At 41.5% G+C, this 26,310-nt stretch overlaps 2 protein-coding genes across 2 annotated transcripts; both read left to right on the top strand.

The window, feature by feature from the left end:
- Positions 1-316: 316 nt before the first annotated feature.
- LOC308051748 (protein NipSnap homolog 3A-like) lies at positions 317-6,837 on the top strand. Its single transcript, XM_080362368.1, has 6 exons — positions 317-443; positions 1,391-1,598; positions 3,491-3,652; positions 5,199-5,348; positions 5,735-5,821; positions 5,932-6,837. Exons 1-6 carry the CDS (start codon positions 369-371, stop codon positions 6,006-6,008), a joined length of 759 nt encoding a protein of 252 aa, XP_080218494.1. The 5' UTR covers positions 317-368; the 3' UTR covers positions 6,009-6,837.
- A 12,839-nt stretch (positions 6,838-19,676) lies between these two features.
- Positions 19,677-26,197, top strand: LOC308052182 (protein NipSnap homolog 3A-like). Its single transcript, XM_080362999.1, has 6 exons — positions 19,677-19,803; positions 20,751-20,958; positions 22,851-23,012; positions 24,559-24,708; positions 25,095-25,181; positions 25,292-26,197. The coding sequence occupies exons 1-6, from the start codon at positions 19,729-19,731 to the stop codon at positions 25,366-25,368; spliced, it is 759 nt and encodes a 252-aa protein (XP_080219125.1). The 5' UTR covers positions 19,677-19,728; the 3' UTR covers positions 25,369-26,197.
- Positions 26,198-26,310: the final 113 nt, after the last annotated feature.

The raw sequence follows: 26,310 nt of genomic DNA, 5'->3' as shown, positions 1-26,310 counted from the left end.
CAAGAGTTGCAGGTCTCCCCAAGCTATCAGGCTGGTTTTTTATTGTGTTCAGGCACTCAGGCAGAGACAGTGGTACCACATTCTAGGCATCCATCCATCCATCCATCCATCCATCCATCCATCCATCCATCCATCCACCCATACATCGCACTACAGCGCAGTAAAAAACACGATTTAAACACCCGCCACCGCGGTTCAGTTCCCTGCTGACCCACTCAGCAGGGCGGGCAGCAGAGGCCACCCATGGGCCGTCCCCCCGAGGGAGGCTCCGCCGCCCTGGCCCGCCCCGGGGCGGTCCGCCCGCCCGCATTTCCGCGCAACCGCCAGCGGACTGCTGCGTTTTCCTTCTGCCCGGCCCAGTGCCCGCCATGCTGCCCATGGGAGCGCTCCGCCAGCCCCTCGCCGCCGCCGCCCGCCTCGCTCGGGCGTGGGCCCGCCCTCCGGTACCGGCTGCGAGCGGGTCTGGCGCTGCGAGCCGCGGGGCGGGGAGGCGACGGGGGGTGCGGTGGGTGTGGGGGGGGCCGGTGCTGGCGTGACGCGGGGCCGTGGTTTCGTTCGACGGGGGCGTGTCTGGGCCGGGGGGGGCGGGGTCTTGGCCGATGGGGGCGGGGCGGGGCGGGGCGGGGTCTGTCGTCGCGACATCCTCGGTAAGGGAGGCTGTTTTCACGCACGGGCGCGCCCTGTGCTGAGCATCGGCCCCTGATCTTCTCCAGAATGCTGTGACAGGTTCCTTGGAAAGGAGAAATGATCCAGCAGGAGTCCAGTATTTAATGAAGCAGCAGAAAACGTCCAGCCTTTGCTTGCAGAAATTCGCGGTTAGATGGGTCACTCACTGGTGCAAGATTACTGTTTGTTCAGGACCCTGTGCAGATCTGTAAATACTAAAAGGAGCTGTGACACATGGCAACCAGCGCTAGCTGTGTAATACTCTAGAGGATCGTTAGGAAACAAGACCTTTGGTCTTGGCCATCGGTGTTTTGTGGCTTGAGCTGTATGGTGTATATGGTTGCTGATGCTTGTAAAATAAGACCTGTCCAAACTACATCCCGCAGCCACCTCTGTGTAAATATGGGCTGAGGCCAATTATTTGGTTTGGCCTTGATTGTTTGTTCCAGGTAATTGAGGCAGTTGCAAAAGTAAGCATATTCTTGGACTTCTGGAGGGTTTTATGTTATATGAATAGAAAAACTGTTCTTGACCAGCTTTTGGGAAGCAGCCAGTGAAGGGTAAGAATGCAGACTGTCCAATCTTGTGCTTGAAGGAACCAGTCTTTTCCCAGGCATTCGTATCTTTTTCTTCGCCAACAATATGTAATTTGCTAATACTGGTGTAAGGTAATTTTCTTTATTGAGAATTAGTTTTAGTTATTTTTCTTAGTATTTTCTCTCAGGTACTCGCATCCCTTGCTACAGGGCCTAGGCAAAATAATAGCATTTTCTACGAAATCCGTACATATGATATTAAGCCATCGAAGATGAAGGAGTCTGTGGAAGTTTTCAACAAGTACCTTCACCTTCGCACAGCTCACTCAGAGCTGGTGGGATTCTGGTCTGCAGAGCTGGGTGCAATGAATAAGGTGGTCCACGTTTGGAAGTACGGTATGCTCAGCATCCCTTGGTGCTGCTTTGCTCTCTCTGTGCTCCCTGTCTCCTAGGCAAGTAGGCAAGAAGAATGTTTACCCCACTTTTATTTGCTGCTCTTACTGTAAGAACGTGTCCCCAAAACTTGTGTTCCTGTACTAATTACTGAAAAGAACTTTGCAGAGCCTGTCAGCACAATTTTGACATGCCAGGGTAGGAGGGTTAGAACTGGACTTAAATGGCGACCTCTGCTCAAAATGGGTATAATAGAGGGACTGCCACAGAGTGCTTTGTTCATGGTAAATATTTTTAACTTTTAACTTTTTAAACTCCTGAACCGCAAATGTCTTCAGAATTTCAAAGTGGATGGAAGAACTTTTGAGGTGTCCTTAATTATACATATAAGTGCAGACAATCCATATGCAGTCTGTACATGTTTATATGGATGTATAATTGTTGTCAAATTTTAGTTCGGTATAACAGTCACTACCCTAAAACATGGAGCGTGTGGTTTGTGTGCTTAAACTCCTTCTGTAGCTGGGCTGTGCTGAGGTGGGAGCTGATCCACCAGCTCGGGCTACCCAAGCGTGCAAAGTGTTTCATTGCCACTTCAGACTTTGTAGCAACAAGCTTCTTGCAGTATAATCAGCTTTTTATGTTGTTGGGGTGGTGAACAAGAAAAGCTACAACTGTGTGAGAAACTAGGTGTGAGGCCTGTGCTCTTTGCAGAGCCCAAGGGAACTTGATTCTTGGGTTGTGGAGAGGTGGGAAGTTGCACCAGTATCATTTTTTGTCTACCTGCTGCAGTCTCAGACATATCTGTATGCTGAGACAGAATTTTGTTTCTGAAGTCCTCAGTCAGGTCATTGAAATCCAGTGTGTTCACAGTATCTACTTAGAATGAAGAGTCACATACATCTATGGTTAATAAATTGTCTTGTTTCTCAGAACTTTTAGGCTTTGTCTATTGTGTCTTTCTCTAAACAAACAAACGAAAGATTTACTAATCTCTGAGAAACTTTTAAAATGCAAAACTAAGGAAAAACCAGTAATTTTCTTTTCCTAATAGTGTCTACATGTGTAAGGTTCAACATCCTTTCTCCTTGATTCATCAGCCCTCTGCTTATATATTTTCAGTAGTTAAAACTTAGTATATTTTTCTCTTAGTTCCAAGGCACTAGTATTTCTCAAGGTTCTTCCCATTCTCAGATGATGGATTTTTCTCTTATGTAATTGAAGGCTGTCTGCATAAAGATACTGTTTAAGATGCCACTGCAGCCTAACCAATCGAAATTCAAACACACTCAATTCAGTGAATTTACTTTTAATTAAAAAAAATATAAAAAGAAAAGGTTTAGATTTGGGGCATTTCACATTTTTTTTTCTGCAGCTGAACAAACAAACATTACTTCTACACGTGTAATTTTAGTGTCATTTTATACAAGCAAAAAGTCATATTTTTCTTTTTTTTTTTTTTTTCTCTGTAGCATAATATTCCCTCTGAATTTTCTGTTCCACTGCACTCCCTTATCTGCTGTGCTTTCTCCAGATCTCCTTATCCCTATACTTGCTACACCCAATAGTCCCTGCAGATGCCATAAATGAATTTTTCTTAGCGGTAACATCGCTTAATATATTTTAATGTTTTTATAAAATTTACTGGAAAATTTGATTTGGCTTGAAACCATTTAAATCTCAGAGCTAAGACAAAGATTTTTGCAGAATTTAAAGGAAACATGCCACATCTGCTTCGAGCTAATACACTATTTAAAATGGTCAATGTCAGACTAACTTAAATGCAGCTTGCCTCCATGTAATTATACATTTTGATTGACTGGTGTGACATTAAGTGTGGTGGGTTTTTTTTTTATTCTTTTTTTTTTAATTTATTCTTTTTTCCTTTCTTGCAGATAATTTTGCCCACAGAACTGCAGTCCGGCATGCACTAGCCAATGACAAAGCCTGGCAGGAAGCATTAGTCTCCCGACTTCTTCCCTTGATAGAAAAGCAGCACAATGAGGTTGCTTATCTAGTACCCTGGTGTCAACTGAGGAAGCCTCCAAAAGAAGGGGGTGAGCTTATCTTCTCTTTTGCTGATTAAAGGTATCAATGCTGACAGACTAACAAAAAATGGCTTAAAGTTTAAGCCAGGTATTACATGGGTTTATAACCCTTGATGTACCAAGTTCATGTACCTACACTCAAGTGAAAAAGTTGACATAACACAGATGAGGGACAAAGTTTTTAAGGATTTTACACTCACACCGATAGCTGACTACAGTCCTGATCATTAAGGTTGTAAAAAGGTGTGTGAATTGCCTAAATGAACGTGTGAAATGGCAATGCTCTAGCAGTGGCCAGAGCAGTCACCCCAGACTCACTTTGTCCATCCATCAGTGTGAGGGCATTTCCTGGAGACACTAAGACAATGATTGTTCTCTTTGACAGAGGTTTTTTTTCTGTTTTATCAATTTGCGTTGATGTTAGTGCTTCTTTCACATAACAGCTTTAAGAAAAGAAAACAAGAAAAAACCCTACTTTATAAAGAGACATGCAAGTCAAGCACACTTTATAACAATCACAGATTAGGTATGGAAGCCCTCTCCTTACATAGTTTAATTCACTGTGTAGCAAATGTGTTATTGATAGTATTGACTGTCACTTGTTTTATGAACATTTGCACACATGGTTGCATGGAATGACATCGAACAAGCCTTGCTTTAGCCCTCAGTGTGTGCATACATACAGTAATCTTTGTTCTTTATTTCCCTGTGATTCTAAACTTTATGCTGTTACAATTGAATTTGAAAGCAGTCCAGTTTTGTCTTAAAACTGGAGAGCTGACTTTTCAACCACTTTATCTTTTTAGTTAATCATCTCCAGCCCACTGCTGGAGAATGAGACCAGACATACATTGCCATAGAGCAAGTGGCAAACCTTCTATTAAAGTGTCAACAGTTGTGACCTGGAGTAACTATGTGAATACAAAGAAGACATGTTACATGTCTTGTAGCAGGACTGAAATTTCTTGGTAAATCATGCCATTTGTCTACAAGCAAAGGGAGATCGATTGGCAGAGCAGAGATGTTAATCTAGTGCTAGTCTGTCGGTTATGCCTTCAGATCTTTCCATGACCAATTGCCAGGAGTCAAAGGAGTTTATAATCTCATAAACCACTTCAATGCCAGGAACCATCACCAGTCTTCAAAAAGACCACCTTGCATTGTTCAATCAGCCATCTAAATCCTGCAGATATATATGAGTATTTGTGATTTCTGCAGCAGTCTGAATCTCCTGAGATTTCCAGGCAACACTGGAAATTGCTAAGTTGGGCCTTTTGTGGAGCTCCATGTTCCCCAAGGTGCAGATGCTTACATTCACACTCAAACTACCTCCAGTTAGGAAGCTGCTTGCCTGTGCTCTTTTGAGCCCCTGGAAGCTGAGAGATGTTGTGCATGTTGGGATGAAGGGTCAGTTTTGTGTCTTGCTGCTCCCAAATGGCGAGGAATTGCAGTACTGCTTTCACCATAAAAACATCACTGCCATGATACAGTGTTTGAGAACCAGCATATTAGTTTGCTGTTCCTTCCTTGAGGTTGTCTTCGCATTTTCTTCCAGGAGTATATGAATGGATTACATTCCAGGTGAAGCCTGGTGGGCCAGCATTGTGGGGTGAGGCACTTCAAGCTGCAATCAATGCTCATGTCAACACAGGCTACACCAAGCTGATCGGTGTTTTCCACACAGAATGTGGATTACTTAACACAGGTACTACTCAATTTCTAATAGAGACTTTGGAATGGGAAGGGGTGGTGTGAGAGGAGCAAGCCCTTAGCCTTGATCAGGATTGGCCAGCTTAATGAAAATGTTGGTATGGATCACCAAAGTCCTGCAAACAGTCCTTGAACGCAGCTTTGTGTATTGAGTTACAGGCTTAAGCCAGGTGCTGCTTTGTTAAGTGACTCTCAAATCTGATATTAAAGAGTAAATCCTTCTAAAGGCTCAGCAAAGGATCACGCCACCATGTACTTGCCTCGATAATTGTTTCTGCTAACTGCAAGGCATCTAGCAGGTGAAGACAGACTGCTAGGACTTAAATAGATATCGTATTGCAGCATAACAATATCCAGCTGACTGTATTTGTACTTTCTCAGTCCACATGATCTGCTGGAACGAGAGCCCAGATCACTGGGCAGTAGGAAGGCGCAGTGCCCATGAAGATGCCAGAGTGGCAGCAGCTGGTAAGAGATCATGATTCCAGAGAACTCACTAGTGTTACCTGCATGCATGCTGACAAAAGTATTGTGTCTCATTGGATTACTGTGGTAATAAAATCTGCATTTAATTTCAGTGCAGGACAGTGTCAAATTCTTGGAGTCCCAGCAAAATATGCTCCTGATTCCATTTCAGTGCTCACCACTGAAGTAAACTTCTTCTAAAGGATGTCACTGACGGCAGAAAGGACAAAATGGAAGTACTGTCAAGTGCCATCACATGGATTGTCATACCCTCATGAACCAAGCTGTTTTTCAGTTTACAATAAATGGATGTAAAGTACTGATCACTAGCACTGTAAATCAGTAAAATTTTGTACCCTGTTAGCAATTGCTAAACAGAACTTCATGATGATGTTCCTACATCCCCAGGAAAAAGAACTCAAGCCATATCACTTCTGGCATGAACCACATTTCATCTGTCTTTTAACTGCTCAGTTCTTAAGAATTTTCTGCATAGCTAGATCACTCACCAAACCTAGTAAGTTAACTGCTCCCTTCCAAGATTAAAGCTCAGGCCTGGTATAATTTTCATAACCTACATCTTGGCTATTGCATACTGGTTTAAAAAGAAATGCCCCCACATCTGTCACCCAGTTACGTTTTAATCAGACTTCTGACTGGAATGCTTTGTATTAATTTTAAGTAATGTAAAATATTAGTGTGGCTGGAATAGCACCTAGAAGGTGCTGTAGTGAAGCTGGCCAGGTACTGTATCCTGGTGAAATCTGCCATGATGTGAGCATTTATTCTCAATCTTGTACAGTTCACTTCAGCCATTTTTCATTCAGTAAACACTTCCTCAAAACTGTTGGTTATACACATAATGCTTTGCCTTCGGTATTTTAATATTTGTTTAGGATGCTGAAGTTGCTTAGCACTTCTTGTTTAACTGTGCAGTCAAACTCAGCTGATCTGCATGTGCTTATATTCTCTGAAATACTTTTTGCCAGATTGTTAAAAGCCAAATAAATTTATACAAAGCATGATATTTTAGAGTTTACAGCTCAAGCCCTTACTCTTTTTTAAACTGTGAAATGATAAACCCTGTTCTCAAAGTACAGGAGTTTACAGGCCCTCTATTTTGGTCAACAACAGTCTTGATAAATCTTGCTTCAGAAACAGTAAGCTGGAGTAAATGTAATAGCAGCAGGGCAGAGGGCACAAAGGCTGAAAAGTCAAACTTCACATACCATGGTACAGAGCACCCTCTTCTGCAATGTAAAGGTCACTAAACTGGCTTTTCCACAGATAATGACTGACCTGCAATGAACAATTGAAGTATCTTTGTGCAGTCTGCCTAATTATGATTATTGCTTCTGTAAAGTGCATTAAGATCTTGTGGAAAGCACTAAAACCAGCTGTGGGCAATTATGCTTACATCAAAGGTAGGTGGACAGGATTCAGCTACTGTAGTTAAGGGTGTATAATGTGTCCCAGCTCCTATATCCACGTCTTGATACTCCCTCCAAAACAGCCATCCTTAGCAGGCTCAGGTGGAACAAGCACTACTTCAGATGGCACCGTCTTCTCTTTCATAAATCAACTTTAAAAGGTATAAACAGCTGATAACCCATCACTACCACAGTGATTCACAGTGTTGCCTTATGGCAGTTAGCTCAAAGGGATTACCTTTTTTTTAAATGACAAAACCAGGTGTGAGTGCCAAAATTGTTTTATTGGTTACTGGAATGAAGTGAAGCATACTAAAAACAGATGAGAGGTGTGCTTTATTCCAAAGTTTGTTGTTCTCTGACACGAGGTTGATAAATCAAACACCACCAGCTGGACACTAAATTAAAACAGGAAACCCAAGGCAACAGTTAAAATTTCCTATCTCAGGATGGATTTTCCAGATGAGTGTAACTTCAAGAATTGTTTGTATTCTGGAATTTAATTGCTTGATAGGGGACTACAGGCAGTAGCAGACAAAATTTTAACATCAGTTTTCCTATAAGCAATTGGACTATTATTCTGCTTTCATTCGTAAATTGCTGTTCAAAAATCAACTTAGTCTTGACTGATCTTCCTTTAATTTGATATTAGCTAAGGATTAGCTAAGTTTATGGCATTTCAGCATCTTTATACTCAAATATAACTTCTTGCTTTGTCAATGAAAACAGGTATAGCATATTTTTAACAAATAGGAGGAACAATTATCAATAGTTGCAACACGATGCATTTGTATAATGGAAATATTTAGAGGCAGGTGCCTGACTGGGGATTTAAATATGCAGATAAGTTTGTTATGCTCTGCAGCTGGATTTGACAGTTACACTGATCACTTTTTCAGGACTTGCTGGAGACCTTTTTATTCACTAACTTTAGAAGCTTGAAGTAGCACTTGCCTTTCCATTCTTGTGCGACCCCACTTACCTGAAAAACATATGTGCCCTATTCTAAATTGCAGAGATACTGGAACTTGTTTGTACATTATGCATCAAAGTTGACAACAAAAAAAACCAGGCAAAACAAGAGCTTCTAACAAGCACTCCTCAAAAGAACATATACAAAAGTGACACACTGGAGACCACTGGTGCCATAACAGCTTTATTTTTTACTTAATACAAGGCAATTAGAGTGCCTTTTAATACTTCACATAACAGTTATTAGCAAATACAAATATATATACTTTTTTGCTTCAATGAAAATGTCCATTTAAGGATTTAACTTAGAAATTTCAGTTGTGAAATCTCTCTAGAATTTTGCAAAGTCAACAGATATTCCAGTGCAAAAATAGATCCCATTACAGATAGCATAAAGTGCTTGGAATGAAGGACCAACTATAATTCAGGAGGGAAGGATAAGCACAAAGTGGTGGTTTATCCATGGGGAAAATATAACAACTCCTTACTGAAATACAAGTGTACTACATGAAAAGGGATGCAACATGTCAATAGTAATAAAGTTTAAAATAAATTAACACCTCAGTGCAGTTTCATTATCAAGAGTGGTTCATATACTGTATGTGACTGTAGAGTGATATTTCCCCAACACACACTTCAAAGAGTAAATTAGTGGCTCTCTGAACTTTTTCCCTGACAAATCTTCATGTGAGAGTTGCATTGTGTTGCCTGTTCAGTACAAACAAGCCAGATCAGAACTGTGAAATAGTTTGCTTAATATCCACATTTACTGTAACATTTTGTCATAGACAGCAAGACTCTGTATCAGTCACAGGGCCATAGGAATCAATCTCTTTTTGGTGGGGTAAGGAAAGAGGATTATGATTTAACTGTTGTTTCATGCTGATAATTTACATGAGCAGTAACAAAGAGCAAACCACAGCCCTTTCAAGATGCAATCTGAATCCTCCTAGAACTCGTTCTAGTTCTACATGCACAAGTTTGCTGCAGTGCAAAACTTGAGCCCTTCACTTCAATGACTTAATGCTTATTTGTAACAGTGATTTTTAGCAGTGGTAAGCCTGCTTCTTGTTTCAATAATACTGTAACATACCTGCAGCCTGTTATAGAGAAGTCATGGCTGTAGCTCAGCTGTTTAATAATTTTTCTGCACCTGGAAGTCTGGTGTATTTATCATCCTGTTAAGTCACCCCAAAAGGGTGACGATGCCATAAAGGTAATAATAAAGCATGTTTTAAGTGAGGTATACCAATCCCCATTAAACTCCTTTCTCAATCCCCTTAGCAACGTATTATGCAGATAAAAAAAAATAGTATTAAAAAGGCACTTCAGCAGAGCATGTAGTAAGCTCTTAATCCCAAGGGAGGACACAGCAGGGACTGGGAACTTGTGCTAAATATTTAACGTTTTTTAAAAAATGCTGAATTGGTCAGTGTTGCAAAGTATACCTGGAAATATGTAATCAACCTTTGTCAGGCTCATGCCAGCCTCTTCACTATTTGTTGGGCTGCTACGGGCATTCACAGAAGAAAATGGTCCATGACTGATTCATGGCAGAGTAGTATCAAGAACTAGTGCAGAACCTGTTTGGGTATTTAAGGCAGGGGCATGTCATACAGGAATAGCCCAGGAACTGCACTTGGGTTCAAACCACCAAGATCTTTTCTGAAGATGCCAAGACAAGTCACCAGTCAAAAACTCCCTGCATGGACTGCAATCATCCTTAAGGGATGGCACTATGTGACTCAAATGATATTGCAGTGACAGACCAGACAACTATGGGGAAAACTTACATCCTTGGAGTGAACTGGAGAATGAAAGCCATCCTGGAGATTAACACAGTGAAATTATTTTAAAGACCAGACCATATTGTAGTAAATAAGGTACAGTACAGACCACTCAAAAATATTAATATAATTACTGTTTACCCTGTGGGAGAGATCAATATATGCAGACTGCTTTCTAAGCATTGCTTCTTACCCCCAAAGTTCCCAGTTAAATCTAAGTGGTTCTTTTTTAAAAGCTGATGTTTTGCTATGAATCACTCAACAAGGAGGCTAACAAAGGTGTCCTGGAAGGCGATACTTTGCACTGAGATTCTGTGCTTTCCCCCTTGCTGTATCTTTCAACCCATTGCCTTAGCTTCTCCCTCCAGTCCCTAAAGCAGGCACCAACACAGATGCGGACCAACCCCGGTCCTTCTGAACTCAGTCTCATCCTTCAGCGACAAAGACATCTTCATCTCCTGGGCCTGCAGTCTGCAGAGGCAGCTCTGAACACTTGGTCAAAGAGGATTCACTTGGATCATCCTGTGTCTTCTAGGTTAGATTCCCTGTTTTTTGAGGTGCAGGCTCTCTCTTGAATACCTGACTTCACCACCTCACAGGCAGCAACAATTTTACCAAAGAATGCTTGTTTTAGCCTGGTTTTCTAAGAAAACAAAGGCTTACAAGGTTATGCTACTGTTATCTGTTTGTTCATATGTCTGCTTCCCGTAATATCTTTTGAACTGGTTACCTAATTTCAAACAAAAGTAGGATAGAGGTCTCAGGGAAAATTAGGTTAATGAAAATCAGCACTTTACTAATGCTTGTTCCAAGGGAAAGACAAGAAAAGCACATGTCTTTGGGCAGTGGTAAGCATTGGTAAGTGGTCCACTCATCTAGACACTTTTTTTGCCTGTCAGGGAGAGGTATCCATCGTGACACAAATGGGAGATGGGAAATACTGCTAGGAATGCAGGAGGTAGGGCCAAATGACCAAATCTGTAGGAATAGAGACTTCACAAAACATTGTACTTTTTGTTATCATTGGTACAAGTTCCTTGTGATTCATGTGCCCTGCTAGCAGGCAAACATAGCCATAGTTTTCTTGGTGATTAAACACTAACAGCACAGCTGGTGCTTTTGAAATTCTGCCAGCTCTAACTATAGGACTCCTTCGTTTTCTTTCCTGGCAGAAGGAAGAGCTCCTGGTTACTAAAGGGCAACTCTTTGGTAAACACCCAGGTTGCTGCCTCACCATCACAAAGAGAGAAGGAATTATAAAGAAAACAGCTGAACCAAGTTATGGCATGGCATTCACTGTTGTCAACCCTTTCCTGAGTCTGTGTCAATACCAGCAAGAATGAATTTGTGGTATATGGGAAGCCGAACTGCATTGCAATGTTTAATCCTGAGGCATCACTGGTTGTTTCAGTATTCACTCAAAAAATAGAAGGCTCTTATGGGTTTTCAGTGACAAAAGGACTGGCTTTTGGCAGGAGCTTCTTGTTATGAACACACTGTAAAAATCTCCAGCTATAAATACAAGTTACTTTATCCCAGAAATTGATGTTATCTTAGACAAGATGTCTGGGGGGAACCCACGAAATCAGGTGGTCAAAAATGTCTCAACCTTCCTTAATCGACAGATAAAGGCTACGAGCCATCCTACCATTTAAGAACTGCATGGTGATTAGGAGGGATTGCAATGCATGAGTACATTACTCAGCATTTCATCAAAGTGTTACCATTTTATAAAATGATATTTTTACTGGGTTTGCCCCCAATATGTCAAATAACCCCTCAGAAGAGAGGGCAGAGATATGCCGCATCCTTGCTGGCTGCAGGCCAAGGGGTTTCTTTAGACTATTTTCCCACTGTCCTTTCATGCTCTGTGGGCTCTGCATGTCTCATGGGCTGTTACTCTGTGGTCCATATTCCATAGGTTAAAAATGCTAATCTAGCCCATACCAGTTGTGTGAATGCATGAGCACCATTTTCACCATCCATATTATTTACAGGCCTGGATATCCTACTTTCTCCCAGGCAATCTTTTTGAATGCTTCACTATCTTAACAAGCGGAAAAGATCTAATCTAAATTTCCCTTTCTGTAATTTCAGCCTGCTGCTTTTATCTTATCCACCATGGACAGAAAGAACAGATTATGCCTTTCTCTCCTGAAGCACTCTTGTAATTACATGCAAAAGGATCATATGAACTCTGAGCTGCCTGTTCTCCAAATTAAAACAATCCCGGCTTCTGTTCAGCCTTTCTTGTAAGTCCTGCTGCCTGTGTAACTTGTTTGTATTGACAGGCATAGCTGCCGGATAAAGCAAAAATGCAACAGTCTACCTTCTCATCAGCCCTAAACAGTGATTACTGCAGCTATCTGTCACCAAGCATGAAGACAGTGTTCTGGGCTTATAGACCACGCATTTTTAGGATCTCAAGCTAAAAATACCTAGATTCAAACCCGTGTCCTGCTGCTGCCGGTCTGTCTGGTCCTAGGAAAACTGAGTCCCAGTTCACAGCTCCTTCACTTGACAGACAGGTCTAGAAATAAAAATTTTATTAACTTAGCATAGCATGACCAAGGTAATGTAAAGCAGGAGATTGTGCAGATGTTGCGAAGTCTGGTGTAAGAGCTGTTCTGACAGACTTCCATGTGGATAGATGTTTTCTCTTAGAAGCTGTTTTTAAAATATTGTTCTCAAATACTACAGGTGTCTTTAAAAATCAAACCACTGGGATATCGGTAGCTTCCAGGTAGTGGGGAAGTGCAGGACATCAGAATACCAGGAATCTCATGGGTAAGTATTGATATTTGAAGCTTTCCAAGTGAATGATTAAACAGATTTGCCTAACATTGCTGCGACTCATGGGTTTCCTAGTACCAAGCTGTCTGAGCCTGCTGGAAGGATTCTCTCTATCGTAGGTGTATTTGTTCTCCCTAGAAGATTATTATGAGTATCAGAATGCTTTCTAGTTCAGGCTGGTCTTTTTATTTTCATATCACTGCATGAGAGATCCGCGTGGAATCATTCAAATGCTTACTGATAAGGCCTTTCCTCCAGACTGGAGCTTCCTCCACAATCACCTTCCTTTAGTTGTACTGACCAAGAGAGTCTGTATCAGGGCTTTGTACAGAGTTTTATAGGCTTCCCAACTTAAAAATGAAGGATTTGGTTTGTTCTGGTTTTAATACATTATAAGAGATATCTCTCTGCAATCACAATCACAGACAGCACCATTTCAAAGCATTTTCTGAGATAGTGTGGGCATATTAAAAGACACCAACATCAGCTGTTTTTACTCTTTATTGAAAGAGTGAGTCCCACATGGGTAGATGTAAGCAAGCAAAAAGAAACCTATCTTTTTCTTTCAAAAGGAAGTGGGCACAGATATAAGTTACAATCTCCAGGTGAGCCAAGCCAACTTACAAACATTCTTCACATTGCATGTCAATATCTGTCTATCTACAGTTTATTCAGGCACTACAGTCACTCCTGCATGTTAGCACGAGTGTTGAGGCGTATAGCTCATAGCTCATGCTGCCTTGTACTACTCTATGGATTGTTTTGAGGAGCACAGTGGCAGAACTTTTCTGTTCTGCTCCCAGCCTCCATCTTCTTCACTCATAAGTTATTTAATTGAGCTATACCCTGCTCAGCACATTCAACCTGTGTTAGCCATAGCTCACTCACAGGTAGAAGTATCCCAGCCTTCATCTGTGCTCATTGCACTGAAATTCAGATTGGAAGCACAGGGACGGTGATAACACCATGCAGGACAGACGCAGAGGTATCTGACAAGTACTGCTGCAAATTTCCCGTGTGTGATTAGCACAGACCTGCAACCCATTACCCTAAGGAGCAGCAATGCCTCCTGAATTTTAGCAAGAGACATGTAATAGGTGAACTTCTCATCTTGCCGTACCAAGAAAAGCAAGTTTTCTAGGGCTTGAGGGAAGAGCAGCTAAGGCAGAAACAGACGCCTATTATCAGTACTAATTTCAGTGCAACCCCAGGCAAAGGAAGCCTTGAAAGAGGTCATTTATGGAGTCTGAAAGAAGGAACGAGTTTTCCAGGCAAGAGGAACAAGGCTGTTTTTCTACAGGAAAGGGGTGTTTATCTAAGAAATGCATCAATAATTAGGAGAGGTGAGTTACTGGAGTTGATAACTCAGTCTTGCTTAAAAATCTCACTTATTACTTTGAACTTTTCATTGATGAAAAATCTTCTAGGACTTAATCCCAAACTTGGGAGTCGAATTAGGGCAGAGGAGCTTGATCACAACAAAAGAGCAACAAGACTTGCTGCCTCTAGCCCCAAGTAGGCCAAGCAGAGCATCACAGAGTTCCTTTCATTGACACAGCCATCGGGACATTGGCTGTAGGCTGTGTGGCACAACATCATAAGTAGTATTACTGGTATTTCAGTGGGTCACAGATAAAGAGATAAAGATAAAATACCTAGAAATTACGTGCTTACTATGTGCCACCATTGACAGTTCTCCACCCAGGTTAACAAAGGCCACAGTAAATCAGTGATGTTCTCCTTCCAGGGAGAAGGGGCAAGCTGGTCAGACAGGGCTTCCCACTGGCACAGGCACACCAACAAGACAGCATGAGGGGATGCCCTCATCTGGGAGTGGCCTTCTTATATTCACCTTGGATCTAGGGTGGAAGAGGGTAAAAGACATCACCAAAACCAGGAAAGTGGTCCCTATCAGCCCCCCATCATCTCTTATGCCTGCTCCGGACTGTATCTTTTCTCCATCTCTGGGCTGGGCCTGGCATGGGACTGCAAGGTAAGAAGGTCCTTTCCCCAGGTAGCTGTCTTGCATAGGATTCCATCTTTCTTCATACATAACTGATGCAATGGGTGCTTTTGCTTATCTCATCCATCACATAAGACCTCAGGTTTGGAGGAACAGTATTGTTCCATCCTTAGCTGAAATCATCTCAGATTTCTCCAAGTTAAAAATGTCCAGGTCTTTGGGTAGAAAATCAAGACAACCCAGAAAATACCTGCCCAAGGAATGGTGTGGTGGTCCTGAAAGATTCATCCATGCCACCTGGCTTTACCTGCTTTCATACCAGAGAGCTTAGAGCCTGCCTTAAAGCAGTACTTAGCTCCCATCTCATACTCACTTTTCTGCAAGCAAACCGGAGTTCAGAACACAAAAGCAACCTTGGCTAAATCTTAGAGAAAATCTCACTCTGCATCTCCAGAAGAGAGCTTATTGTATACAGGAAAAAAAAAAAAAAAAAAAAAAGCAAATAAGAGAAGGCTATAGAGAATTTTATCTTACAAAGAAGGATCTAGGTATTTTATCAGCATTCTTTCAGGTCTTAATTTTATTGGGGAAAATGTTAACTGAGCTAGTTAGTACCTGTAAAGTGACAAATCAACCCAGCTGGGTCTTCCTCATGTAAACCTTCATCTGTGTGCTCATATTGTCTCCTTTCCGTGCTCTTTGTAGCTCAGACCTCCTAGTTCTCAGAAGAATTGTGCTTTAAATACCCACAGTGGCAGAAGCTACCTTATGTCACCCCATCTGCGAAAATAGGCAAGCAGAGCATTTGTTTTTTTCCTAATTAACTAAAAAGGGATTGACTAAAAGGAATATTTCACTCTCAGATTTTAAAAATATCATTCACAAAGGCCAAGTAGATGTACTGAGAGGAATAACTGCAATTACAGCAGCCAAGTAATAAGCACAAGCAATTAATACAGTATTAATATAATATAATATAATATAATATAATATACTATAATATAATATAATATAATATAAATGGCCTGTTGATAGGAAAGATTTTTTATTTTTTTAAATCAGAGATTTGGAATAAAACCATTTTACTATACAGAAATGACTGGAGGATTTCAGTATGTGTGTTATCTTTAACATGTCTCTTCTTTTGGAATCATTAAACCATTGCAGATTTCCAAGGAGAGAAAAAAAAAAAAAAAAAAAAAAAAAGAAGAAAAAGGAAAAGTCCATTTACCAAGCTTCGAAGAAACATGTCTTCTAAAAAAAATAACTGGGGACGAATCTGAATATTTTCTTTTGAACTTGATTCAAACAAATGTAGTGGTCTGTTACTTGGTTTGCGCTACAGCTACTTGCAAGATGAGTGGATCAAGCAGTATGAAGCAGCTCTTTAATTCCCTTCCAGACAGCCATAAGCACCTGGTCTGTCCCTGATGTTGTTGCTGCGCAGCTCTGAAAGGCTGCAGCCTCTCCGCCAGGCCAGGACAGCTGATGGATGTCACCCTGGTGTGGTCAGGGCTGTGTCAAATACCAGCAAGTATTTGAATGTGGAGTGGATGAGTCCAGAGTGGAGAGCACAGAACTGCCTCCCAGAGAGATGAAGTACTACAATGCTCTCACACTGCCTCCTCCAGCAACAGAAACACATGAAACCAACTTTCTCGATGCTCATTCACTGCCTGGCAGTGCACCTGAACACAACTCTGGTTCAAGCATGTCCTCAGGCCCTGGGTACAAGGAACACTAATGTGACTCTTACCACTGGTAAACAAAGAGATGACACTGATTCTTCTAAGTATTCTCATGGGTGCCACACAATAAACATTTATATACAATGGAGATTGTTTTCATGAGATGAGGAATGCAAACTTGTTAGGAAAACCAGGGAAGAAATACCAAGTTTGATAAGCTGTTATTTAGATTTTCACATGCAACTGCTGAGAGAATGAAAATCAGAGGATATTTACATGTTCTGGCCTACTAGGAACATACCAAAAGGATGCATTACATTCAGGCATGTTGTATGCAAACCAGGAAATCACTTGCTGCTTGCCCACTCAGCAGCACAACTAGAGAGAGGGAGGGTAGCACTAATCGTAAGAGATTAATGAAAACATAGCAGTGGAAACCCAGTGTATTGCACTTAGACTAAACAAGCTCATGCACACCTCCCTCAAACCTACCAATGACACCGCATTAAGTAATAGAAACCCTACTGCCATTGAAAATGAGTGGTCAGTTATACCCTCCTGTGCTTTTGAAAATTGCCTTTCTGACAAGGGAATTTAAGGTGAAGGATTTATGGAAAAACAGAAAGAAACGTCCTTGTTTTATCTTCCATGCAATAGGAAACAGAAAGCTGTGATTCACAAATTGGAACATATCCCCTAGCAAAGGAGCAAGTACCATGCTTTCTCATTTTCCAAAACTCTGAGTTACCTTCTCTGTGTTCAGGCAAACATCACCAATGAAGTTTAAGCTGCTCTTGAAAGTATTAAGTCTTTTGGTATAGATGGTTACCTTTCTTTCACTGTCCCCATCTTCACTAACAACAAAAAGGAAATAAAAAAAACCTGTTCCATGCTTGCCCATATTCACAAGTCACATCCAGATCAAAGTGTTTCCTGTTCTGTGGGAAAACAAAAATGGATGAAAATGTTGCACGCAGAGAGTACAAGACATAAATGCACTAATGCACACAATTCACCTTGCATTTTGCCTCCATGGAGCTCTGGCTTCCATCAGCAACAAAAGTTGTTAATAAACCATTGCGACTCAGGCAGTTCTGGCAGTCACAGCTACATAAACTGAAAATTTCATTTGATTCACCAATTCAGTACCAAAATTTAAACTTCCCATCAAAAAGCATTTGTAACAGATACTATCCACTATTACTTCTACAGTATTAACGCTGTCATACCCAGCTGTCCAATACCATCTGTGAATTGTGGAATGCATGTCTAGGAAGCACAGCTCCTGTTTACCATTCTGTGGACTGGCAGACAGACCTGCAAGTGGCAGTCAGGAGTTGGAGGTACAATCTCCTCACTTTACCACTGGCTCTGACACATCCACATGGAAAGAAAGATATACCTCTGGAATTCTTGAAGGGCATGAGAGAGAAAATACCGGGGGTAAGGTGAATTCCAGTTCCAGGCAAAAAGGCAGATCTGAAAGAACAGCCTTCTCAATGATTTTTGTCTTGGCCTCTTCCTTAGCTGCACTTTGAAGCAGTTTTCTCAAATTTACTTGCTGATAAAACAATTTGCTGAATTGTTTCAGGGAATCATTTCAGGCCTTCATTGAGTTCCAGTCCAGTTTGTTAATGCATTTTAGCTCTGCAGTGTGTTAAACTGTTTTGCTCAAATACAAACATCACATTCACCTTTCTATTCCCTGACTACTCAAAAAGAAATAAAAAATCAAAGCTTCTTCTTAACTATTCAGGTTAGCAAGAACAAAACCTGTTTTTTATGACTACTCAAAACAAATCCTGACTTGTGTGATCATTTCTGGTGAGAAAGAAAACACAGGAAAGGTTCAAACAATAAAAATAAAAGCTTTATGAAATGGGAGGAAATATTCCAACACAACATGGCTATGAACAACATTACTTCATCTCTATAATAAGATAAACAAAGGAGAACCTTAAATATTTTGGAGTTTGCTATCTCATTCTCTGCCTTCAGCTGAAATACAATTTGTTCATATGTGAAAAAACCCCATATCTTAAACTAATCTTAAATGGGCAATAACTACCTCAGTAATCACACTTCAGGTGTTCTGCTGCAGAAAGTATGCAAATTATTCATGCCATATTGCAGAAACACTTCAGTATGTATCATGTTCAGCTATTCTGATATAAAAAATGTAACCAAGAATACCACTTACAAATAAACATATGTATAGATGCTTTATTCTTCCTACACCACTCTTTAAATATATCCGTTAGGACTCCTTTTTCTATCTCATTTTAATTTAGACAATCTTTCTTCCTAGGCTTGTCTTTAACAAAAGGTGTCCATAACTGAGAAAGAGCATGGAAGCTCCACAGGCACAAGTCCATCACTTCTTTTTCACCTTAAGGCCCACAGAATCAATTACTTGGGTTGGAGGAAGGAATGTCCTACCCCTATTAAGAATAATAATGAAAGATACTATGCTATTAATTCAGGCAGTCTTTCATAGAGCACTCTTTGCTATGAGCTGATTTGTCTCCCACAGGTAAAACACAGGATGCACTGACAACAATGGAAAAGTTACCTTTACATTTCTTATAGACGATATTTAATTCAGCAAAGGTATACAGTCTCAGCCATGACAAAATCCCACCTCTAGGTAACCATGTGGTAGTAAGGATGATGTGGTCGAGCATACAGCTGTAATGGGGTGCCAGTGCTCAGCACTGAGCATTCCTGGCATAAAGTTTGGATTTACCCCAAAAAATGCTACAGAAAAAAGCCACAGGGCTTTCTTTTGGAGGAGGACTGTGGGTGGAAGATTTGTGTCCATACATTTTGAAGTTTGATCCTGCAAATGCTGGAGACCCGGTGACTTACTGAGTTAATTGCCCCAAGGCAACCTGTGGGGACCAAGAGTTGCAGGTCTCCCCAAGCTATCAGGCTGGTTTTTTATTGTGTTCAGGCACTCAGGCAGAGACAGTGGTACCACATTCTAGGCATCCATCCATCCATCCATCCATCCATCCATCCATCCATCCATCCATCCATCCATCCACCCATACATCGCACTACAGCGCAGTAAAAAACACGATTTAAACACCCGCCACCGCGGTTCAGTTCCCTGCTGACCCACTCAGCAGGGCGGGCAGCAGAGGCCACCCATGGGCCGTCCCCCCGAGGGAGGCTCCGCCGCCCTGGCCCGCCCCGGGGCGGTCCGCCCGCCCGCATTTCCGCGCAACCGCCAGCGGACTGCTGCGTTTTCCTTCTGCCCGGCCCAGTGCCCGCCATGCTGCCCATGGGAGCGCTCCGCCAGCCCCTCGCCGCCGCCGCCCGCCTCGCTCGGGCGTGGGCCCGCCCTCCGGTACCGGCTGCGAGCGGGTCTGGCGCTGCGAGCCGCGGGGCGGGGAGGCGACGGGGGGTGCGGTGGGTGTGGGGGGGGCCGGTGCTGGCGTGACGCGGGGCCGTGGTTTCGTTCGACGGGGGCGTGTCTGGGCCGGGGGGGGCGGGGTCTTGGCCGATGGGGGCGGGGCGGGGCGGGGCGGGGTCTGTCGTCGCGACATCCTCGGTAAGGGAGGCTGTTTTCACGCACGGGCGCGCCCTGTGCTGAGCATCGGCCCCTGATCTTCTCCAGAATGCTGTGACAGGTTCCTTGGAAAGGAGAAATGATCCAGCAGGAGTCCAGTATTTAATGAAGCAGCAGAAAACGTCCAGCCTTTGCTTGCAGAAATTCGCGGTTAGATGGGTCACTCACTGGTGCAAGATTACTGTTTGTTCAGGACCCTGTGCAGATCTGTAAATACTAAAAGGAGCTGTGACACATGGCAACCAGCGCTAGCTGTGTAATACTCTAGAGGATCGTTAGGAAACAAGACCTTTGGTCTTGGCCATCGGTGTTTTGTGGCTTGAGCTGTATGGTGTATATGGTTGCTGATGCTTGTAAAATAAGACCTGTCCAAACTACATCCCGCAGCCACCTCTGTGTAAATATGGGCTGAGGCCAATTATTTGGTTTGGCCTTGATTGTTTGTTCCAGGTAATTGAGGCAGTTGCAAAAGTAAGCATATTCTTGGACTTCTGGAGGGTTTTATGTTATATGAATAGAAAAACTGTTCTTGACCAGCTTTTGGGAAGCAGCCAGTGAAGGGTAAGAATGCAGACTGTCCAATCTTGTGCTTGAAGGAACCAGTCTTTTCCCAGGCATTCGTATCTTTTTCTTCGCCAACAATATGTAATTTGCTAATACTGGTGTAAGGTAATTTTCTTTATTGAGAATTAGTTTTAGTTATTTTTCTTAGTATTTTCTCTCAGGTACTCGCATCCCTTGCTACAGGGCCTAGGCAAAATAATAGCATTTTCTACGAAATCCGTACATATGATATTAAGCCATCGAAGATGAAGGAGTCTGTGGAAGTTTTCAACAAGTACCTTCACCTTCGCACAGCTCACTCAGAGCTGGTGGGATTCTGGTCTGCAGAGCTGGGTGCAATGAATAAGGTGGTCCACGTTTGGAAGTACGGTATGCTCAGCATCCCTTGGTGCTGCTTTGCTCTCTCTGTGCTCCCTGTCTCCTAGGCAAGTAGGCAAGAAGAATGTTTACCCCACTTTTATTTGCTGCTCTTACTGTAAGAACGTGTCCCCAAAACTTGTGTTCCTGTACTAATTACTGAAAAGAACTTTGCAGAGCCTGTCAGCACAATTTTGACATGCCAGGGTAGGAGGGTTAGAACTGGACTTAAATGGCGACCTCTGCTCAAAATGGGTATAATAGAGGGACTGCCACAGAGTGCTTTGTTCATGGTAAATATTTTTAACTTTTAACTTTTTAAACTCCTGAACCGCAAATGTCTTCAGAATTTCAAAGTGGATGGAAGAACTTTTGAGGTGTCCTTAATTATACATATAAGTGCAGACAATCCATATGCAGTCTGTACATGTTTATATGGATGTATAATTGTTGTCAAATTTTAGTTCGGTATAACAGTCACTACCCTAAAACATGGAGCGTGTGGTTTGTGTGCTTAAACTCCTTCTGTAGCTGGGCTGTGCTGAGGTGGGAGCTGATCCACCAGCTCGGGCTACCCAAGCGTGCAAAGTGTTTCATTGCCACTTCAGACTTTGTAGCAACAAGCTTCTTGCAGTATAATCAGCTTTTTATGTTGTTGGGGTGGTGAACAAGAAAAGCTACAACTGTGTGAGAAACTAGGTGTGAGGCCTGTGCTCTTTGCAGAGCCCAAGGGAACTTGATTCTTGGGTTGTGGAGAGGTGGGAAGTTGCACCAGTATCATTTTTTGTCTACCTGCTGCAGTCTCAGACATATCTGTATGCTGAGACAGAATTTTGTTTCTGAAGTCCTCAGTCAGGTCATTGAAATCCAGTGTGTTCACAGTATCTACTTAGAATGAAGAGTCACATACATCTATGGTTAATAAATTGTCTTGTTTCTCAGAACTTTTAGGCTTTGTCTATTGTGTCTTTCTCTAAACAAACAAACGAAAGATTTACTAATCTCTGAGAAACTTTTAAAATGCAAAACTAAGGAAAAACCAGTAATTTTCTTTTCCTAATAGTGTCTACATGTGTAAGGTTCAACATCCTTTCTCCTTGATTCATCAGCCCTCTGCTTATATATTTTCAGTAGTTAAAACTTAGTATATTTTTCTCTTAGTTCCAAGGCACTAGTATTTCTCAAGGTTCTTCCCATTCTCAGATGATGGATTTTTCTCTTATGTAATTGAAGGCTGTCTGCATAAAGATACTGTTTAAGATGCCACTGCAGCCTAACCAATCGAAATTCAAACACACTCAATTCAGTGAATTTACTTTTAATTAAAAAAAATATAAAAAGAAAAGGTTTAGATTTGGGGCATTTCACATTTTTTTTTCTGCAGCTGAACAAACAAACATTACTTCTACACGTGTAATTTTAGTGTCATTTTATACAAGCAAAAAGTCATATTTTTCTTTTTTTTTTTTTTTTCTCTGTAGCATAATATTCCCTCTGAATTTTCTGTTCCACTGCACTCCCTTATCTGCTGTGCTTTCTCCAGATCTCCTTATCCCTATACTTGCTACACCCAATAGTCCCTGCAGATGCCATAAATGAATTTTTCTTAGCGGTAACATCGCTTAATATATTTTAATGTTTTTATAAAATTTACTGGAAAATTTGATTTGGCTTGAAACCATTTAAATCTCAGAGCTAAGACAAAGATTTTTGCAGAATTTAAAGGAAACATGCCACATCTGCTTCGAGCTAATACACTATTTAAAATGGTCAATGTCAGACTAACTTAAATGCAGCTTGCCTCCATGTAATTATACATTTTGATTGACTGGTGTGACATTAAGTGTGGTGGGTTTTTTTTTTATTCTTTTTTTTTTAATTTATTCTTTTTTCCTTTCTTGCAGATAATTTTGCCCACAGAACTGCAGTCCGGCATGCACTAGCCAATGACAAAGCCTGGCAGGAAGCATTAGTCTCCCGACTTCTTCCCTTGATAGAAAAGCAGCACAATGAGGTTGCTTATCTAGTACCCTGGTGTCAACTGAGGAAGCCTCCAAAAGAAGGGGGTGAGCTTATCTTCTCTTTTGCTGATTAAAGGTATCAATGCTGACAGACTAACAAAAAATGGCTTAAAGTTTAAGCCAGGTATTACATGGGTTTATAACCCTTGATGTACCAAGTTCATGTACCTACACTCAAGTGAAAAAGTTGACATAACACAGATGAGGGACAAAGTTTTTAAGGATTTTACACTCACACCGATAGCTGACTACAGTCCTGATCATTAAGGTTGTAAAAAGGTGTGTGAATTGCCTAAATGAACGTGTGAAATGGCAATGCTCTAGCAGTGGCCAGAGCAGTCACCCCAGACTCACTTTGTCCATCCATCAGTGTGAGGGCATTTCCTGGAGACACTAAGACAATGATTGTTCTCTTTGACAGAGGTTTTTTTTCTGTTTTATCAATTTGCGTTGATGTTAGTGCTTCTTTCACATAACAGCTTTAAGAAAAGAAAACAAGAAAAAACCCTACTTTATAAAGAGACATGCAAGTCAAGCACACTTTATAACAATCACAGATTAGGTATGGAAGCCCTCTCCTTACATAGTTTAATTCACTGTGTAGCAAATGTGTTATTGATAGTATTGACTGTCACTTGTTTTATGAACATTTGCACACATGGTTGCATGGAATGACATCGAACAAGCCTTGCTTTAGCCCTCAGTGTGTGCATACATACAGTAATCTTTGTTCTTTATTTCCCTGTGATTCTAAACTTTATGCTGTTACAATTGAATTTGAAAGCAGTCCAGTTTTGTCTTAAAACTGGAGAGCTGACTTTTCAACCACTTTATCTTTTTAGTTAATCATCTCCAGCCCACTGCTGGAGAATGAGACCAGACATACATTGCCATAGAGCAAGTGGCAAACCTTCTATTAAAGTGTCAACAGTTGTGACCTGGAGTAACTATGTGAATACAAAGAAGACATGTTACATGTCTTGTAGCAGGACTGAAATTTCTTGGTAAATCATGCCATTTGTCTACAAGCAAAGGGAGATCGATTGGCAGAGCAGAGATGTTAATCTAGTGCTAGTCTGTCGGTTATGCCTTCAGATCTTTCCATGACCAATTGCCAGGAGTCAAAGGAGTTTATAATCTCATAAACCACTTCAATGCCAGGAACCATCACCAGTCTTCAAAAAGACCACCTTGCATTGTTCAATCAGCCATCTAAATCCTGCAGATATATATGAGTATTTGTGATTTCTGCAGCAGTCTGAATCTCCTGAGATTTCCAGGCAACACTGGAAATTGCTAAGTTGGGCCTTTTGTGGAGCTCCATGTTCCCCAAGGTGCAGATGCTTACATTCACACTCAAACTACCTCCAGTTAGGAAGCTGCTTGCCTGTGCTCTTTTGAGCCCCTGGAAGCTGAGAGATGTTGTGCATGTTGGGATGAAGGGTCAGTTTTGTGTCTTGCTGCTCCCAAATGGCGAGGAATTGCAGTACTGCTTTCACCGTAAAAACATCACTGCCATGATACAGTGTTTGAGAACCAGCATATTAGTTTGCTGTTCCTTCCTTGAGGTTGTCTTCGCATTTTCTTCCAGGAGTATATGAATGGATTACATTCCAGGTGAAGCCTGGTGGGCCAGCATTGTGGGGTGAGGCACTTCAAGCTGCAATCAATGCTCATGTCAACACAGGCTACACCAAGCTGATCGGTGTTTTCCACACAGAATGTGGATTACTTAACACAGGTACTACTCAATTTCTAATAGAGACTTTGGAATGGGAAGGGGTGGTGTGAGAGGAGCAAGCCCTTAGCCTTGATCAGGATTGGCCAGCTTAATGAAAATGTTGGTATGGATCACCAAAGTCCTGCAAACAGTCCTTGAACGCAGCTTTGTGTATTGAGTTACAGGCTTAAGCCAGGTGCTGCTTTGTTAAGTGACTCTCAAATCTGATATTAAAGAGTAAATCCTTCTAAAGGCTCAGCAAAGGATCACGCCACCATGTACTTGCCTCGATAATTGTTTCTGCTAACTGCAAGGCATCTAGCAGGTGAAGACAGACTGCTAGGACTTAAATAGATATCGTATTGCAGCATAACAATATCCAGCTGACTGTATTTGTACTTTCTCAGTCCACATGATCTGCTGGAACGAGAGCCCAGATCACTGGGCAGTAGGAAGGCGCAGTGCCCATGAAGATGCCAGAGTGGCAGCAGCTGGTAAGAGATCATGATTCCAGAGAACTCACTAGTGTTACCTGCATGCATGCTGACAAAAGTATTGTGTCTCATTGGATTACTGTGGTAATAAAATCTGCATTTAATTTCAGTGCAGGACAGTGTCAAATTCTTGGAGTCCCAGCAAAATATGCTCCTGATTCCATTTCAGTGCTCACCACTGAAGTAAACTTCTTCTAAAGGATGTCACTGACGGCAGAAAGGACAAAATGGAAGTACTGTCAAGTGCCATCACATGGATTGTCATACCCTCATGAACCAAGCTGTTTTTCAGTTTACAATAAATGGATGTAAAGTACTGATCACTAGCACTGTAAATCAGTAAAATTTTGTACCCTGTTAGCAATTGCTAAACAGAACTTCATGATGATGTTCCTACATCCCCAGGAAAAAGAACTCAAGCCATATCACTTCTGGCATGAACCACATTTCATCTGTCTTTTAACTGCTCAGTTCTTAAGAATTTTCTGCATAGCTAGATCACTCACCAAACCTAGTAAGTTAACTGCTCCCTTCCAAGATTAAAGCTCAGGCCTGGTATAATTTTCATAACCTACATCTTGGCTATTGCATACTGGTTTAAAAAGAAATGCCCCCACATCTGTCACCCAGTTACGTTTTAATCAGACTTCTGACTGGAATGCTTTGTATTAATTTTAAGTAATGTAAAATATTAGTGTGGCTGGAATAGCACCTAGAAGGTGCTGTAGTGAAGCTGGCCAGGTACTGTATCCTGGTGAAATCTGCCATGATGTGAGCATTTATTCTCAATCTTGTACAGTTCACTTCAGCCATTTTTCATTCAGTAAACACTTCCTCAAAACTGTTGGTTATACACATAATGCTTTGCCTTCGGTATTTTAATATTTGTTTAGGATGCTGAAGTTGCTTAGCACTTCTTGTTTAACTGTGCAGTCAAACTCAGCTGATCTGCATGTGCTTATATTCTCTGAAATACTTTTTGCCAGATTGTTAAAAGCCAAATAAATTTATACAAAGCATGATATTTTAGAGTTTACAGCTCAAGCCCTTACTCTTTTTTAAACTGTGAAATGATAAACCCTGTTCTCAAAGTACAGGAGTTTACAGGCCCTCTATTTTGGTCAACAAC

The sequence above is a fragment of the Nesoenas mayeri genome (genome assembly GCF_963082525.1).
Source record: "Nesoenas mayeri genome assembly, chromosome: Z".
In the NCBI taxonomy this organism is placed as follows: Eukaryota; Metazoa; Chordata; class Aves; order Columbiformes; family Columbidae; genus Nesoenas; species Nesoenas mayeri.
The sequence above is the reverse complement of the archived record's forward strand: the minus strand, read 5'-3'. Positions and strand labels throughout refer to the sequence as shown.